General features: G+C 38.0%; 1 protein-coding gene across 1 annotated transcript in view; it reads left to right on the forward strand.

Annotated features, from left to right (window-relative positions):
• Positions 1-16198, forward strand: part of ADGRV1 (adhesion G protein-coupled receptor V1) — a 273128-nt gene that overhangs the window by 255969 nt on the left and 961 nt on the right. The window contains exons 89-90 of the mRNA XM_071580491.1: positions 6871-7062; positions 8511-8688. Coding sequence (XP_071436592.1) covers positions 6871-7062; positions 8511-8688 — 370 coding nt within the window. The remainder of the gene's footprint in view (positions 1-6870; positions 7063-8510; positions 8689-16198) is intronic.

Here is a 16198-nt window from a genome sequence, read left to right on the forward strand (position 1 = left end):
CCCAATCTGCATATCTAGCAAATTCAGCTAAGCATGTGTATTTTCAATAAATCCTCAAGCTGAGCACCTGTCTTAAAATTTGAATATGTGCTCCTAAAACCAACAACAACAACCCACCAAAAAAGTCACACTCCCCCAAAAAAAGAAAAAAAACCCAAAAATAAAAACGCCCAAAACCTTTTCCTCTATTGACAGTGCTGAAAACCAAAATACAAACGGCAGTTGTGTGGGCGTAGCTACAAGTGTGTTGAGTGCTATGCAAAATATCTAGAGTAATTCCTGACTATGCAAGCAAATCTGACATTTAAAGATCTGACACAGTGTGTGAACCTTTTAGGTAAGCCTTATCCAAGGCTAAATCTGGGCTGAGTGCAGTTTGCCAAAAAGAAATTTATGGCTTTGGCTTTGGGTAGAAGTTACAAGATTCAGCATGGTGTTGGCAGAGCTGGCTTTGTGTAAAGAGAAACTTGGCAGTTTAGACTAAAGTTTCCTGTGTTACATTAATATTAGTAAAACTTATTCATAATTCTGAAAGCACAGTATTTTTTTCATTATTACAGAATATACATGTCACCTCTTTATCTGTGGAATTAAAACTTCACTAAAAAAGGGGGAAAAAAAGAAAGCACTCAAAATAACTGTCACTTAGGGCAAACCTGAAAATGCATTTAATGGTAGATATATGAATTATTCTTTTTCATCATTCCATGTTTGATGGTGGCTTTTGTGCTTGTGTGTGTATGTGGTGGCAGTTGGCTGGTCCAACAAGTGTTGCCTGTCAAGATGATATGAGTTTTGAAGTCCTCAATGGCATGTATTTATCCCAAATTATATTTATTATTGATTTTTGGGTTTGATGCAAATTTTTAGGTCTTCACCTGTAACTGATACAAGTCTTTTCCTACAGAGCAAAATGGGGAGTAAATACCACAGGAAGTAAAGTACAGATAAGCAGTAAATGTTCACAATAGAAACTGTGATAAGATAAATTGTACAACTAGTAAGAATTACAATAGCTTCATGAAAACTGGTGCTTAATGGCAAACAGTCAAACCCTTGATGACAGTCCAAAGTCGACTTACTGAGTGTAATCACCAGTTGGTGGGGTTGCACTGCTAAGGACAGGGTTTTACAACAGTCACTTTGAATTCTAAAAAAATTAATTAGATTAAAACAGAAGGATCTGATTTATATTTCAAAGGTTAATACTACTGGAGAGCCGTAAGTTGGAGAGGTTAAGTGATGGCTTGAGAGGGCACTTCTGACAAAACAATAAAAAGATCTTCAAGATGTTCTCAATATAATATATGATTGAAGAAGATATGGCAAAAGTAAAATGTATGTTAAAGACTGCTTTTTGATATCTAGGCATGCACAAAATGCCATGTTTGCAATTCATCATAATTATCTCTGAAAACAAGGAAGGAAAGGAAGCAGGAAAGGAAGGAAAGCTTTCCCTGCAGAAGGCAACAGAGAATTATATGTTTTGTATTTGCCACGTGGTCCACATTATTAATACTATTGCATGTATGAATATTCATTTCCATGCCTAATCAAAAAAATATTAGGAAAATACGTTATCAAATATATATCATGCATTGTACAATGGCCCTGATTAGGATTTGTTCAATATGATTCTTTTAATTTTGTAAGTGACTTTTTGCTGTGCAGATACTAGCTTTTGAATGTGGTGAAATGTGCAAATTACCTGAATTAATCAGAGTGGTAATTTTGCCAAAAGCAGTAGGTGCTTGTTATGCAAATATGGATTAATCCACTGCAGTCTTTGACTGACCAGTGATGGAAAACTACTTCAGAAAACTGAAGTCCACAACATAAGAACTTCCAGTAAGTCAATGAAATCCCTAGGGAAGTTCACAAGAAGTCAGCCAAGGCATTGAGCTGTATGCCACGAGGAGCGGCAGCAGCATCCCTGGCCATCAACAGCCACCTGGCAGAAACAGCCTGACCATTAAATTTACAAGCAAAGGACTTCCTAGGACTGGTTGCCAAGAGTAAATTGGTGTAATCCAGACAGAGAATAAGATTAAATCTCACCCTTATAAAATTAAAAATATGGAAGTGAAACTAACCAAAGCATAAACCAGCATGTAGAAATTACTTTAGAGAAATGACAAAGCCTCAAAAGCTGATCCAAGTATAGACAACTTTTCTGTTGTCAGAGACACCTATTTCTGTGATTTATTGGAGAGGGTTTACCAGGTGGCACCAATAAAGGTGTAACTGTGAAAATAGTAGTGATTTTATAACCACAGTGACCTAAGGATCAGGATGAACCATTTCTGGTAACTGAGGTCTTTTTGTGGTGTAACTCAAGGTGCCAGCTTTCTTCAGAAGCCTGGATTCACTTAAAATATTCTCCTTTGTAAAAACAATTTTTAATGATACAGTCATGTGACAATAGTTAGCAAATAAAAGTTTCAAAATTAAAATAGGAACTCAAAGAGTGTCTTTCTGGAGTACACACAATTTTTGTTAGTCCTGATACATACCCTGAAGTGGGTTGAGTAGCTGTTAAAATCAAGTGTTGAAATTACTTTGCTTTCCCAAAAGTCCATTTAAGATACTTTAGTTTTATAGATAGAAATTCCATTCTCTAAAACAGATGACATTATCTGAATCCCCTTCTCCTTGGAAAAACAAATTTTGCAGATTCAGGGTGGGGTATCCCAGACATAGTTAAAATACTTGTGGGAGAAGTATTATGTTTATTCATTTTTTAAAATTATCTAATGCTTTGGTGTGTTTGTGTTTATTAGAACAATGCTAAAATTATGGAATACAGCGGGCACCTTGGTTTTCTCTCCATATGTAAAAAGGAGATGATGAAGAGGTTTTTTGATTACCTACAGTCTGCCTACAGTCTATTGTATCCTTTCTCATTACTAATAACAGAGTGAATTTTTAAATTTAAACATGCTGTAGTGTCAGCGCAGTAAGTTGAAACATGCAGAGTTAGAGGACACAGAGACAGAGAGACTCTGAGTGTCAGATATGTAAGGAAGGTTTTCTATGGATCAGTCCTCCAGGTCTGCATGGGGTCTCATGAAGTGTGGAAAGTCTTCTGTCATTTTACTGACAGCTGTGGAAGTCTATCTTAAATTTACTATCTTCTTGTAGTACCACTCAGAATACATTAGGTGAATCCCCCTCACTTCATGTACCAGGAAAATCATCCCTTCTTCCCCAGTAGAAAAATTTCCAGTCTCTTTGGGCAACTTGTTCCAAAGTTTAATTACCACTACCCTCCCACACCCCCCCATTAAATATGTTTTTCTTAGATCAAGTAGGAACCTTCCTTGTTTTGACTTATGACCACTGTTTCCCATTCTCTTGACATGACCCTCTGACTTCTCCATAAATACCTAGAGCATAACCTAGAGCAGCAAAAAGGCTTTTCCCACGTCACTGACCAAAAAGGTCCCAGTGGGCTTTTGCATGTGAGCTTTCTTTCAGACAGTTGTAGCTTATAATCATAAGGATATTTTATTCTCTTATATAGCAGTGCAAAAGAGCAGATGTACAGGCCAGCTTGCTGAGATGAAATAGTAAGAACTTAATTGTCTTCCATCAGCATATATCAGTAAAACAACCAGCAGCCTCTACGGACAGTGTCTTGTAAAAATTTTTCAGGGAGACACCTCATCTGAGAACTGTAAGTTGTCTGTCTGTGTTCCCACCTTTGGGACAACCTAATTGTCTACTTGAAGTAGATCTCACCTTCCTCCATGCACAGTACATCAGTAACACTTTTTGCTTTAAGCTGTTACTGTGACATTGCACTAATACTACTATCATAACATAACCATAAATGACATGATGCTAAATGTTTTGTAAGCAGCCCTGTGGGCCCAGTGCGCAGAACTGATTTAGTATTACCTTAAATCCTCCAGATTACTAGTTTTTCTTCAGTCTGCTTTTTTGGAGCCCAGGTCAAGCTCTTAGGTTATCAATGGCTCATTTCACTTTGAGACCCAAGAGTTTCTCAAGGCCTCCTGTTATGTGAACTGAGAAGAACTGCTCTCAGTTTGTATCCAACAGCAGAAGAAACTGGCATAGCCTGAGATTTTGGGGTTAGTTTGGGATTTTTTGATAAAATCTTAAGAATAAAAAAATATTATTTGCCATAATTTTAACAGAGATGTCATTGCGTGTGTTACTAATATCCAGATCTGGACCAACCTCCTTTGAATCCCTTTGGAGTGTGTAAGTGTCTGGCAGACCTGTCAGCAGAAATTGACTGTTCTCTGCATTTCCTACTTGGTCCAACCATCAAGAACAAGGTCTGTGTGTCTCTGAAAGAGTGCAGTATTTCCAAATTGTCAAGTTGTTTATATGAGAAACACGTATTACAATGCAAATAACCCCATTTTTGTAGCAATTTATTACTCTTTTAACCATGTTAAAGGTTGAAGTGAAAAAGAACATAAAAAGTGTGGTGAAGGATGGTTCAATTCTCATACTGGTGCTTTTGAAAAAAACCACTGAGACTGGGAAAGCTGTTGTTGCACTGACACAAGCTGAGTGTCCGCATGCAGCCTGGTAGCTGCTGGTGCAAAAATAAACATGAATCAGTATGACCTAATCCATGGCATCTCTTATGTGTGCGGTTGATGATACTCAGCGCTGTGTGGGAAGGACCATTTGCCTTGTTTTGTTCTAATAGTTTCTAATAAAGACTGAGGGTTGTCTGAATAAGACCACAAAACCCTTTTGATACTTCAAACAGAACCACATTGACAGTAGGAAGGAACTCACCTCAACAGAGTGTTATCCTCTTGGGACTCTAGATTTTAATAATCATATAGGTAAAAGAAAGTTCCAGCCTTTTTCCAGCCAAGCAAAACATTTTCTTCCCAGCAACAATTCCTGTATACATATATTGTCTACTTAGGAGTGTTGGGTTTTATTAGTTATAAGCTTCCATTTGTAAGGTATTGCTGTAACATTTTTCAAGACTGGAAGAAGTATAATAATTTTTTTATTTGTGCTGTCTGTCTCAGCCTGTGACTTCTCCTGTCCTTAGGCAGTTAAATAACCTTCCTGAGTCCATGTGCTTATCACGGAAGAACTCAGAGGAACTGTTTCATGACCCTTCTGCAGAGAGTTAAATCAGGACACCAGGCCAAGTTAAGGAAATAACTGGCACTTTATTCCATGTTTATTTGTTTTAGAAGTGTGAGTGTCTACACTTGAGGCTGCATGGGAGAGTGACTTCTTGTGGACCTTATATGCCAATGCCTTATGTCCCTGCAATTTCAAAAGACAGAGCTGTGCAGCATTTTCAGCTAATGGGCTTTCTTGAAAAGTACAAAACCACTTGAAATTTGTGTGCAACTTTTGTGGCTAGGTCCTCAGAGACTGAACTGCCAGGGGCTACTCTGAATTCCATGTCACCACTGTTATCTGTTCTTACTGGGGTTTCTATCCTTTTCATATCCATTAAGCAACTTAAATTAAAATAAATCCATTTGCTAGTCCCATTATATTTGACCTACATCAAAGTCCTTGGATTTGCTTATTGAATGAAAGGACATTTTGGTTCCTTTTAATGTCTCTTAAGTGCAACATGTGTTTGCATTAGTTTTTTGGAATGTATTTACTTATATGTATCCCAAAGAACTTTCCTCTCAGTGAACTGCTGTGAGTCCTCATGATAAATAAACAATAATCTGGAAAAGTGGAAAAATGTTTTCTCAAAAAAGTTATTTTTAACACTTTTGTTTGGTGGTTTGCTATTAAAAAATCAGACACAGAGCTGTATGGCTTTATAGCAGCTGTATGAGGGTATTTCCAGTGTTTGACCAGCTGAGATTGAAATCCCATTGAATCCCCTTAGCTTCTGTCATGTGTCTGTTGGGATCTCATGGTTTTGTCATATAGTTTTGCCAATAGAATTTATTAATCTCTGTATCATGAAGTGCTATTGGCTGGCAGTGAGCATATGTCTTGGGTATTTGCAGTCTCCAAATATTTTCAAAATTCCTTCCATTAGGAATTCACAAATATAACTAAATGAAACTCCTTACTATTTATAAAGCTAGTTAGTAATTTCATGCCAGTGATTACCTTTGAAATTAATTGTTCTGTTTAGTACAATTGGTTTCAGGGGTCTACAGGACAATGTGAAATACAAAAAAACATTACAAATGTAATTGTGTTGCAGGAATTCATAAGAATCCAAAAGACTTCTTTCTGTTACTCTTTTAGCAACCCGTTCTTTAGTAATTATTGAACTAGTTGATTTATCAATTGGACTAGATTATTTTCCCTCAGTATTAGTACATGTAAGTCAGATTTCATTTTAAGAAGTTCAACCACCAGATTTCTTTACAAACAAAAGACATGGTTATAATACTTTTCTTGGCTCAGTCTAAAGGTCAAAATTAGCAAGTTTTAAAGAAGAACTGCAGAGGCATACAGCAGATCCTTTGTAGTAATCAGAAATGAAGAACAGTAGTGAATTTGTGGATATCTCAGAGAATCTAATTTATAGTTACAACTTAGTATTGGTGGTGGCAGCAGTGCAGTTTGCACAAGGTTGAAACTGGGGTAAGAATGCAAAGAGCCATCAGTTCAGTAAGGAAATAAGGAATTGTGGCTAGGGAACAACAGCCAAATGCTATTGTAAAGGAAGCCTTTAACCACATTTTCACTGTCATGACAACTGTGAAACTCAAATGGTTTTGTTTTTGTTGCGACCTTGGCATTGCTTTGCAACTGTGTGGGTTTGACCAAATAATCAGATCTCTGATGGGCAGTGATGACATCCCTTATCTTCCATAGAAAACTCTGATCTAAGCTCCCTGCATTTTACAGGTTGATGTTCTTTTTCTCTCTTTGTTTTAGGGTCTTTATGTCTTTGTGGTATATTTTATCCTGCACAACCAACTTTGCTGTCCTGCGAAAGCAAGTTACACTGTAGACATGAATGGGCATACAAGTCCAGGATCAGCATTTTTCACACATGGCAGTGGTCTGCCAGCTGCAGGAGGAGAGATCAGCAAGTCCACGCAGAACCTTATCAGTGCTATGGAAGAGGTAAGAGTACTCTGTAGAAATTAACTTGTGTATTAAAAATGCACCTGAAGATTTAAGTGGCAGTTCTGAAGTGTAATATACAGGAATGAGATGCTAATTATTATAGGTTGGCTTTGGGAAGGGGGACAATGTGTTTTTTTAAGTTTATTTTAACAACAAAATTGTTAGCTTTATCTACAGTGATATTGCCGGATAACATCTCATCTAGAGAATTGCCCCTTTTCTTCTTGAGTCTTCCGTTTGTTACGGAGGCTGGATAAAGTGCCAAAAAGAGGTTGTGAGAAATTAAAATATCAAGTTAATTCTTCCAGCTTGCTATAGATCTTAGATGAGTTTTAAGTCATTAATTTCTCAAAGTTACGATGTTCAAATTTTGGGAAACTGTAATAGAATAGAATATATTTGGAATAAAATTGGGAGGAGTAAGAGAAGAGGAAAAAGAGAAAGAAAAAAAGAGAAAGAAACAGAAAAAGAGAAAGAAAAAGAGAACAAAAAAAGAGAAAAAGAGAAAAAAGAGAAAAAGAGAAAAAAAAGAGAAAAAAGAAAAGGAAAAAAGGAAAAGAAAAAGAAAAAGGGAAAAAAGAGAAGAAAAAGAAAGAAAGGAAGGGAAGGTGTGGGAAGGGAAGGTTTGGGAAAGTTAGGGAAGCTCCTCAGCTGCCTTCTGGCAGACAACTAAATTTACTCAACTTCTCCCCAGTTTAGGGAACAGCACAGCTTCTCAGCTCTGTACAACAAGATTTTGTGTGCCTGAGCATCTAAACAGTGGATGAGTATTGAACCAAGAAAATATATTCTGATTGTCCTAAAATATAATTTTTTAGAATTCAGTGTTTTGGTTTTTTGTTACATTTTAAGAAGCAGACAGATTTGCAAAAACATTTTTTTCATTAACTGAAACTGATATTTTCTGTAGCTCCACCTTAAACTAAGTGTAGGAAAAGTTGATGTTGAAACTGTAGGGCATCACTAGAATCTTGAAAGACTGGCCAATTACTTGTATTAATAAACATCGGAGATGGTAGACTGCCAACTGTAAATCATATAATGGAAATTAATGATGATTAGTTGCTATAGAAGGGAGAGGCAGGGTCTAGCAGAGGAACAGGCAGTGATAAGAGAGGATTAAACTAAAACCTTTCAGTACTTTAAAGTTCTTCATGCTGGGAGTCAATGTTCAGAAATAATAATATTTTTTAAATTTTTTGCTGTAGGTAGGACAATAAACACAAGGTTAAATGACTTGTAATTGATTTACATGTATGTATCAACACATACATATTTATATTTTATTTATTAAGAAGGAAAAATAGCTTCCTGGTTCACTATAAAAGTGACAGAATATCTGTTTCCAAAATCTCTGTCTTCAGTTCAGCTCTGGTCACAATTTCCAATTTCTATGCTGAAGTTCTGATGATTACTGCATTTCTGTGTGTTTTTAAACTCTGCAGGTGCCTGCAGACTGGGAGAGGGCATCCTTGCAGCCTGCTAGTCAAGCTAGTGCTCCCTTTAAGCAGAGTCCACAAAATGGCAATGTTTTCCACCCTTCTGGAGGATTTAGTACCAGCTCATTGGTTGCTGATGAGGAATCACAGGAGTTTGATGACCTAATATTTGCTTTAAAGACTGGTGAGTGACTTTTCTTCTTGCCCCTCAAAGTTTGTTATGTTGTTATGGTGTTATGCACTCTGACAGTATCACCATTCCATGCCTCTAGTTAAGGAGGTCTCTTATTATAATCTGGTTTCCAATGAAAATCTGAAAGATCAGTCAACATGGAAATGTCATGTAAGACAACTGCAAAGTGGTACCAGATAAGATCTGACAGAGTCCAGCTGCACCAGGCACCAGGTGAAGTGCAAAGGGACTAGTTTGGTAGCAGGAGGTCATGTGAATGATCTTTGGGGATACCACTGAGCCTTGCAAGAGACAACAGCAAGGTGCTGGTGACCCAGCAGGTTGAGTGATCTGGCACACAGAATATCAGGGGCTTGTTCCCTTCAGTGATCAAGGCAAGCCAACCTGGATGGAAGACTGGGAATACTGCTAATAAAGGGGTGTTTTTATTCAGTACGTTCGTAATGCTATATATCCTAAGCCAATTCACATTGCAGAAAATTCCTCTAAATTATGTGATCCCTGACATAAGAAAGAGATGGAGGGATTCCAGAGGAGTCCATGGAGATGGTCAGAGGGATGGAGCAGCTCTGCTAATGAGGAAAGTCTGAGAGAATTGGGGTTGTCAGCCTGGAGAAGAGAAGGCTCTGAGAAGAACTCAGAGCTTCTTCCAGTTCCTAAAGGGACTACAAGATTGCTGGAGAGGGACTTGTGACAAAGGCATAGACAGGACCAGGGGAAATGAAAAAGGGCAGATTTTGATTAGGTATTAGGAAGAAAGTCTTCACTGTGAGGGTGGTGAGGCACTGGCAAAGGTTGACCAGAGAAGCTCTGGCTGCCACATCCCTGGAATTGTTCAAAGATGGGACTCTAAGCAACCTGGTCTAGTGAAAGATGCCCCTGTTTATGACAGGGAATTGGAAATAGATGGGCTTTGAAGTCCTTTCCAACCCAAGCCATTTAATGAAAACCTGTTTTGTACCTATTAATTTTCCTAGACATTTTGCAGACTACTTCTACTTTGTTAGCAGTTAAAGATTTATTTTGGTGAGACTTTCAAACCTAGTGGCAGAGGCTTACAGGTGCAAACCTTTTTTAGATATGTAAGAAGGTAGCTTTTACTTTTTAACTCCTTCCTGAATGCTTTGAAGAAAACCAGATAATTTATAGATAGTTAATAAGACACAAAGCCATCCACATGTAACACTCTCAGCATCACACACAGTATTTGCTGTTTATCAGTTGGCATCAGTAAACTGCAGAAGACTGTCTTAAGTCATGAAGAACAATCTAGACAACAGCAGCAGTTATAGTTCAACACACATTCAGCACTTAATCATTTTTGCCTATGTCTTCAAGCTCCAACCCTAGTTAATTTGATTTTAGTTTTTTTAAAGGCAGGGGGTGCAGAACCAACTTTTGACTATCTTGCTTAAGTTTTATTATTGTTTTCTTTATTAATATTGTATTATATTTTTTCTTATAAGCCTTTTGTATTAGTGTGATTTAAAGCAGAGACCTCAGGCCACAACAGGAGAAAAATATTTTTGTTTGCATTATGGATTCAAGTAGTGCCTGACAATTTTACTCCAGTGCTTATTCCTGTGCCCAAACTGTGTCCCCAGCAACATTACAGGAGTAAAAAACCCATGATTTCTAAACCAAACCAGTTGTCCCGTTGGCTTCAGCCGCACACAAAACATTTGAACAAGATGAACTGAGGAAAAAGTGGTGTGGAGGTTAGAGCAGCTTTGGCTTTGACCAGCAAAGTAAATGTTTATCAGCTATTGTCTTAGATGTAAGCTGTAGTACATGTACTAAAAAAATTAAAAAAAAAGAAAAAAAGAAAAAAAGCTTTTCTGTAACTAAAATTCTGTTTTATTATTTTTATCCTGTTCTCTAGGTCCAGTTCAGTGCATGGCCCAGGAGATGGAGGCAGGGAACCATATGGAAGCAATAAAAAGAGACATGAGATGAGATGAGATGAGATGATGTGAGATGAGATGAGATGAGATGAGATGAGATGAGATGAGATGAGATGAGATGAGATGAGATGAGATGAGATGAGATGAGATGAGATGAGATGAGATGAGATGAGGTGGTGGAAAGTGGATTTTTTTAAATCTGTTTGGCAGTACGGGCTTAAGTTGCTAAAGTATTCTCTGAGCTTTGACCTGACAGGAGTTTTACGATAATGGTTAAGCTAGCAGGCACTGAAACGAGCTCTTCTCCTGGTCTCTAGGCAGCACATTTCTTCTTTCTTCTTCTCTTGCACCATTCCTTGTGCTCACATGAAACCACAACTCAGGTTCAGTTTCTCCTCTTCTTTTTCTTCCCTCCCCCTTCTCTCTGCCATTGTCACTCCACATCAGTTTGATGCCCTTGAGCACCACTCCTAGTTCCAAGAAAGTGGTGATCACTGGCAATTGGAAGACAAGCACCTCTTCTCCAAGTAGGCTGAAGTGTATGAGCAGCTGAGATGCCTTTTCACTGTGCTGCTCTTGCCTGTCAATTCCTGGGTGAAGTTCTTCTCAAACCTTCTTAGAAGTTACTTTATTTCAGTAGGCTGAGAATTCCTCATCTCAAGCAAGCTCTCTGGAAGAGCAAGGAGAAGGTGCTTTGCCCCATATTATCTGGTTTTATTACTCCTAAACTCCAGGATGAAACACTTTTGGGTATAGAGGAAGATTAGAAATGGTTGATCCACTTTACCTTTGAAAAGCTGAAACAGAAAGCTTCTTTATCTGTGTTCCCTAAAACTGTCAATATATAATCATACTTAGCCATAGCTGTGCTAAAATATTAGCTCCCACTCTGGAAGTTAACTGAAGATCAGTGCTGATTAGCAGAGGAACATGTAAAAAGGGTTTTAAACCCCTTTGTGCTTCATCAGTCCCTTCTGTTCATGTAGTTCTCAGCTCTCTGAAGGTGACTTTAACTTATGCTGTCTGTAGCTGCCACAAGGGTTAACCTTGGCAGCCAGGATCAGTGGGAGTGAGGGTTAGCAAAGCTAAAATTTCATTCCTGCCCTCCTGCCGCTGCAGCTGGCTGCTCTCAGCGGTAGAAATGGAGACAGGTTAAAAAAAATCAAACAACCCCCCCCCCCAGCAAAACTTTGTTCTTTGACTTGCCAGCGTTTAGTAATTTGCAGTGTGCAGTGCAGCTCCACAAATAGTTGTGCTGGCACAATCAGCCTTGCTGCGAAAGGAATGTGTCATAGAACTCTGCACTTAGCCCTTGGTTCCACAATCATTAATGCTGGGTCTAATTACAGATTAACCCAAAATATGGACTGGGTCACGCAGTTCTAGCAAATCAGGTGGGCAGCAGTTTCTTAGCCAGCTTTTATGCTCCCTTTGTGCAAGCATCACATGGTGATAGGATTTTTCTGTTTAGTGTGAGAAATCCAAGAGCTGGGCTTCTTACATCATAGAGCCGCTGTGTCTGAATGCCTTATCAATTAATCCCTTCTTCCATCAAATAGGTTCATGTCCATGCAGAAATACATAGTTAGAATTCACTGTGCTCACTGCATCAAGTTATTTCTTCTACTTTGGTAATCTTTTGGAAGGCCAGCCAACTCCAAGGCAGCTTATGTGAAGGAAATTATAGAATAGTTATGGTAGGAAAAATTATTTAAGAACATGTCCTTCTCATTGATATGTGCAAAGGACTTTTTTTTAATCTTTATGAATTTCTGTTAATTTATTTATTTTTTTATGTTTAATTTATTGCTGTTATGATGATTCAAACATTTTCTACAGAGAAGGTTTGTTATTTATGAATTAGTTTTTGTTAATTGAACTACTTAATTTCAAAACTGCTGCTGTTTTGGACTAGATCTCATTTTATCTCTGATTTCTTGTGCAACGTTCATATTGACAGGCAATTTATTAAGACTGTTGCCTTCCAGAATTGATATGTTACTGTCATTGAGGATAAAGCCTAATATACCAGAAATCCCTAAGGACTTCTACTCTTGTTAAGGCTGGGAAGTTATAAAAGAAGCCAACAAGAATAAAAGTAGATGGACTCTGTCCCAAAGCAGTGAGCTCCCCATCAGCATTGCTCTAAAGCATAAATACCATAAATGCACAATAGCTTTACTGGTTTCTGAGGTTCCATCGATATTCCCATATCCCACAAATACTCCTGTCCTCTCCCCTTCTGTGATGCATGAAACCAAAACAATTAATTGCTTTGAGTGAGATGTGAAACCAAAACCCAGGAAGTCCTTTGATTTGAGAGAGACCCAAACTTCTCCAGTGGTGATGGGAGAAACACAATGGTACTTTCCAAAGATATGTTGAGCTGTATCAATGGAGGATACTGCTACATTAACATCTGAGTGAATTTTTGCTCTTAATAGTGGCAATTGTGACAAATACTACATAAATTTTCCAATATTTTTCTAATATCATGTAAATATCCTAATAATTCTCTAATATGGAGAAAATCTACTGAGTAAGTTAAAAGCCCTTACATAAACATGGCTGCTACAGTAACAATGCAATATAAAATGATTCACAGTTTTTGATCTAATCAAGCTAGAGTTCCAAAGTCAGCATTTTATAAACCATGGTGATACCACTGTAGGTGCCTGATTTAAGAATCCAGCATCTCAGATGGCCATCCAGAACAAGAGGAAGCATTTGAAATTCAGTTCCTGAAAGGTGTTCAGTGCAGCATCCTAGAGACTGTCTGACACAGGGCAGATAGATTGTAGGTGGTAGCAATGTATCAGATTTGTGCCCAGAAGGAAGGAGAACCACTCTGCATATTGATTCAGCTTCTCTTTTGTGGCTGTTGCACAAATGCTGGCTGATGGCTGTTGAATGTGGCTACGTAGTACCTGGGACGCATTTTAATTCAATCTGAACTTAATTTATAGAAGTCCGGATGTCTGTTGGTATCATTTTTGTGAAGTCAAAACCCTGAAGGAGGAATTAAAGTTTGTCTTTGTAGCTTATTTATATACATCTCACACATACAATATGAACTGTGATTAATTCAGAAAATAAGACATAAGTACTTGGGAGATAAAAGGGCTTCTCAGAGATATGAGTACAATAATTGCAAAACAAACTCTGTCTCCCTTAAAATGTTTTAATGAAAGTCCAAGCTATCTCTGAGCAAGTAGGTAACAGATCAGCGCACGCAGGGATGCACTGATGGAGACCTTCACCAGCAGATGTCAGCGGAGGGACCTCTCTGGGTTTGACGCCTGAGCTGTGACTTGTCAGCTAGTCCTGTAGAAAAGGAAAGGAAGGAAGGCTGACTTGATTTTCTTCCTGTCTTTCTTAAAATAGTCCCTTCATAAATTGGGGAAAAGTAATACGCCCTGCCATGTACCTACCACACGACTCTAGCATCTCTAGGGGAGTACCTGATTTTTGGGATCTGATTGAGTTTAAATTCTGCTCGGATCTGAGAGCATGAGGGATCAGTGAACTCTGCGAAACTCCATTGTGTAAACAGTTGTACCCTTTCCAGTCTGCTGACTGTTTGGTAAGCTGGTATCCTCGTTACATTTCAGTGTTTATTCCTGAAAAGGATCAGCTTTAACACAGTTTGTCTTTGCATTATCAGCAGAACAAGGCCTTTGTAAATCCAAAGTACACTACTTCATTCTCTAGCTTACCAAATTCCTGATAAGAAGCTCTGTAACAAAAAAGATTGTCTATCACTTTGCGCGGAGCATGCACAAAGATTGCACATATACGATATCGTTACATAGTGTTAATACCATTAGACCATTATTTGATCTTTTTATAGTGACCAGAAAAAGATTTTTGAACACACTCTGTAATGAATAATTGCAGTATAGCCACTGCTAAGGCAAATATTTTTCAAACCCCAGCAGTCAGTGTTCACCTTGAAATCTGAACCCAGGATGATCATATTTATGATTTTAAATATTTTTAAATATGGGGGGGGTGTTGAATTTTTGAAATTTTTACCCTCTTCAGCCTAACTAAAAGTCTTGATGAATTTCAGTGTTAATGATACTACACAGGAAATACTACGTTGTTTCTTCATTCAAAATATTTATTTTTTTTCATGGTTTTTAACTTGTTGTTATGTCACCACATGGTACATACAAGAGTCTGATTCATCTTCTTTATTTCACTCATATTTCCTTTCTAAAACAAACAGGAAAAAAAACAAGTAACTTGCTTAAGCAATTGCTGTTTTTTCCCAGGACTTCCAAGCAGCTTTTTGTTATTATCTGTTTCAATGAAAAGATTAAATGTGCACAGAAATGTAAATCAATAATCATCATCTTCAATACACTTATAAACAAATACTTTAATGATTCAGTGCCTAATCTTTACTTTGTTATTGTATGTTGGTGGATTTTTACTCCTGTTATACTCTCACAGTAGCTATTGTTTTCTCAAGAGCTTAGGTCATGCAGACCATGGAAAAAGACCCATAAGTGTCAGTGCATATATGTTCCCTCCACAATCCAAACACCAAAACCAGTGTGAGAAGGACCATGGTGCAGCATACTCACTTTTCACATGGATCATAGGGTGTAGGCCCACATTTGGCCCCTACCACAACTTCATCCAGACCTCTGCTGGAAAACCTGGCTAGTCCTGCTGGTTCTTCTGCCTAAACTCTGTGGACTAAGCTCCATATTCAAGATTGCAGCCTGACTTCCTCAACAAAGAACCATCCTACTGCTGCTCCCTTTGTAGTACTTCTTTTCTACTTGTGGGCTGGTGGGAGGAAGGGTACTATTGAAAAACTTTGTGAAAGTGGAACAATAGAGAACATAAAGAGGAAGAAACTCTAGAAATTACCCTTATCCTGTCTTTTGTTGAACAAACCCAAAACAGGAATGTCAGCTGAGGCAGAAATATGAGATACACTGAACACCTGGTAGAAACTCTTGGAAATATTTTTTCCATATGAAATGCAAATCGCTGCCTCTCCCAGCATAGCCTGTTCAGGGCTGTTTTGAGCCAAATGTCATTCTTTTGCAACTCCCTTGAACTGCATGCAGTTACAGATCTTCTTCTGCTCAAAACAAATAACTTTCCTCATCATTTGTAAGTGACATTGCTGTAAGATTATGCCTGAAAGTAATCTGTCTTGTTATACTGATATGCAGTTCTAAAGAAATTTAAAACCTCAACACCCTAAGCCCTAACAAGACCCATGTATTGTGTAGAATTTGCCCTACAGCTCAAAGCCAGGAGCTGATAAAGCACCTAAGTTTTTAGTTCCAGCCAATATTCTGTGAAAAAATACACACTTCATAAAAGCTATGCAGCATTATGTATCTTAACACTAATCACTCAAACTCCCCCCCCCCCCAAAAAAAAAAAAACAAAATCCCCATAAAACAAACAAGAAGCAACAAGCTAGAAGAACTCCTGGTACTAAAGGATGGAGAAAGTGGCCTTCCAGACACATGTTCAAAGTTCTCATGGACCAAAATCTAGCACTCTCTCTCAGCAGAAGGAAAACATAATGCACCACTTTGTGCCACATGTGGGCTTAAAGAATATCT

This window comes from Pithys albifrons, chromosome Z (assembly GCF_047495875.1).
Source record: "Pithys albifrons albifrons isolate INPA30051 chromosome Z, PitAlb_v1, whole genome shotgun sequence".
Classification (NCBI taxonomy): Eukaryota; Metazoa; Chordata; class Aves; order Passeriformes; family Thamnophilidae; genus Pithys; species Pithys albifrons.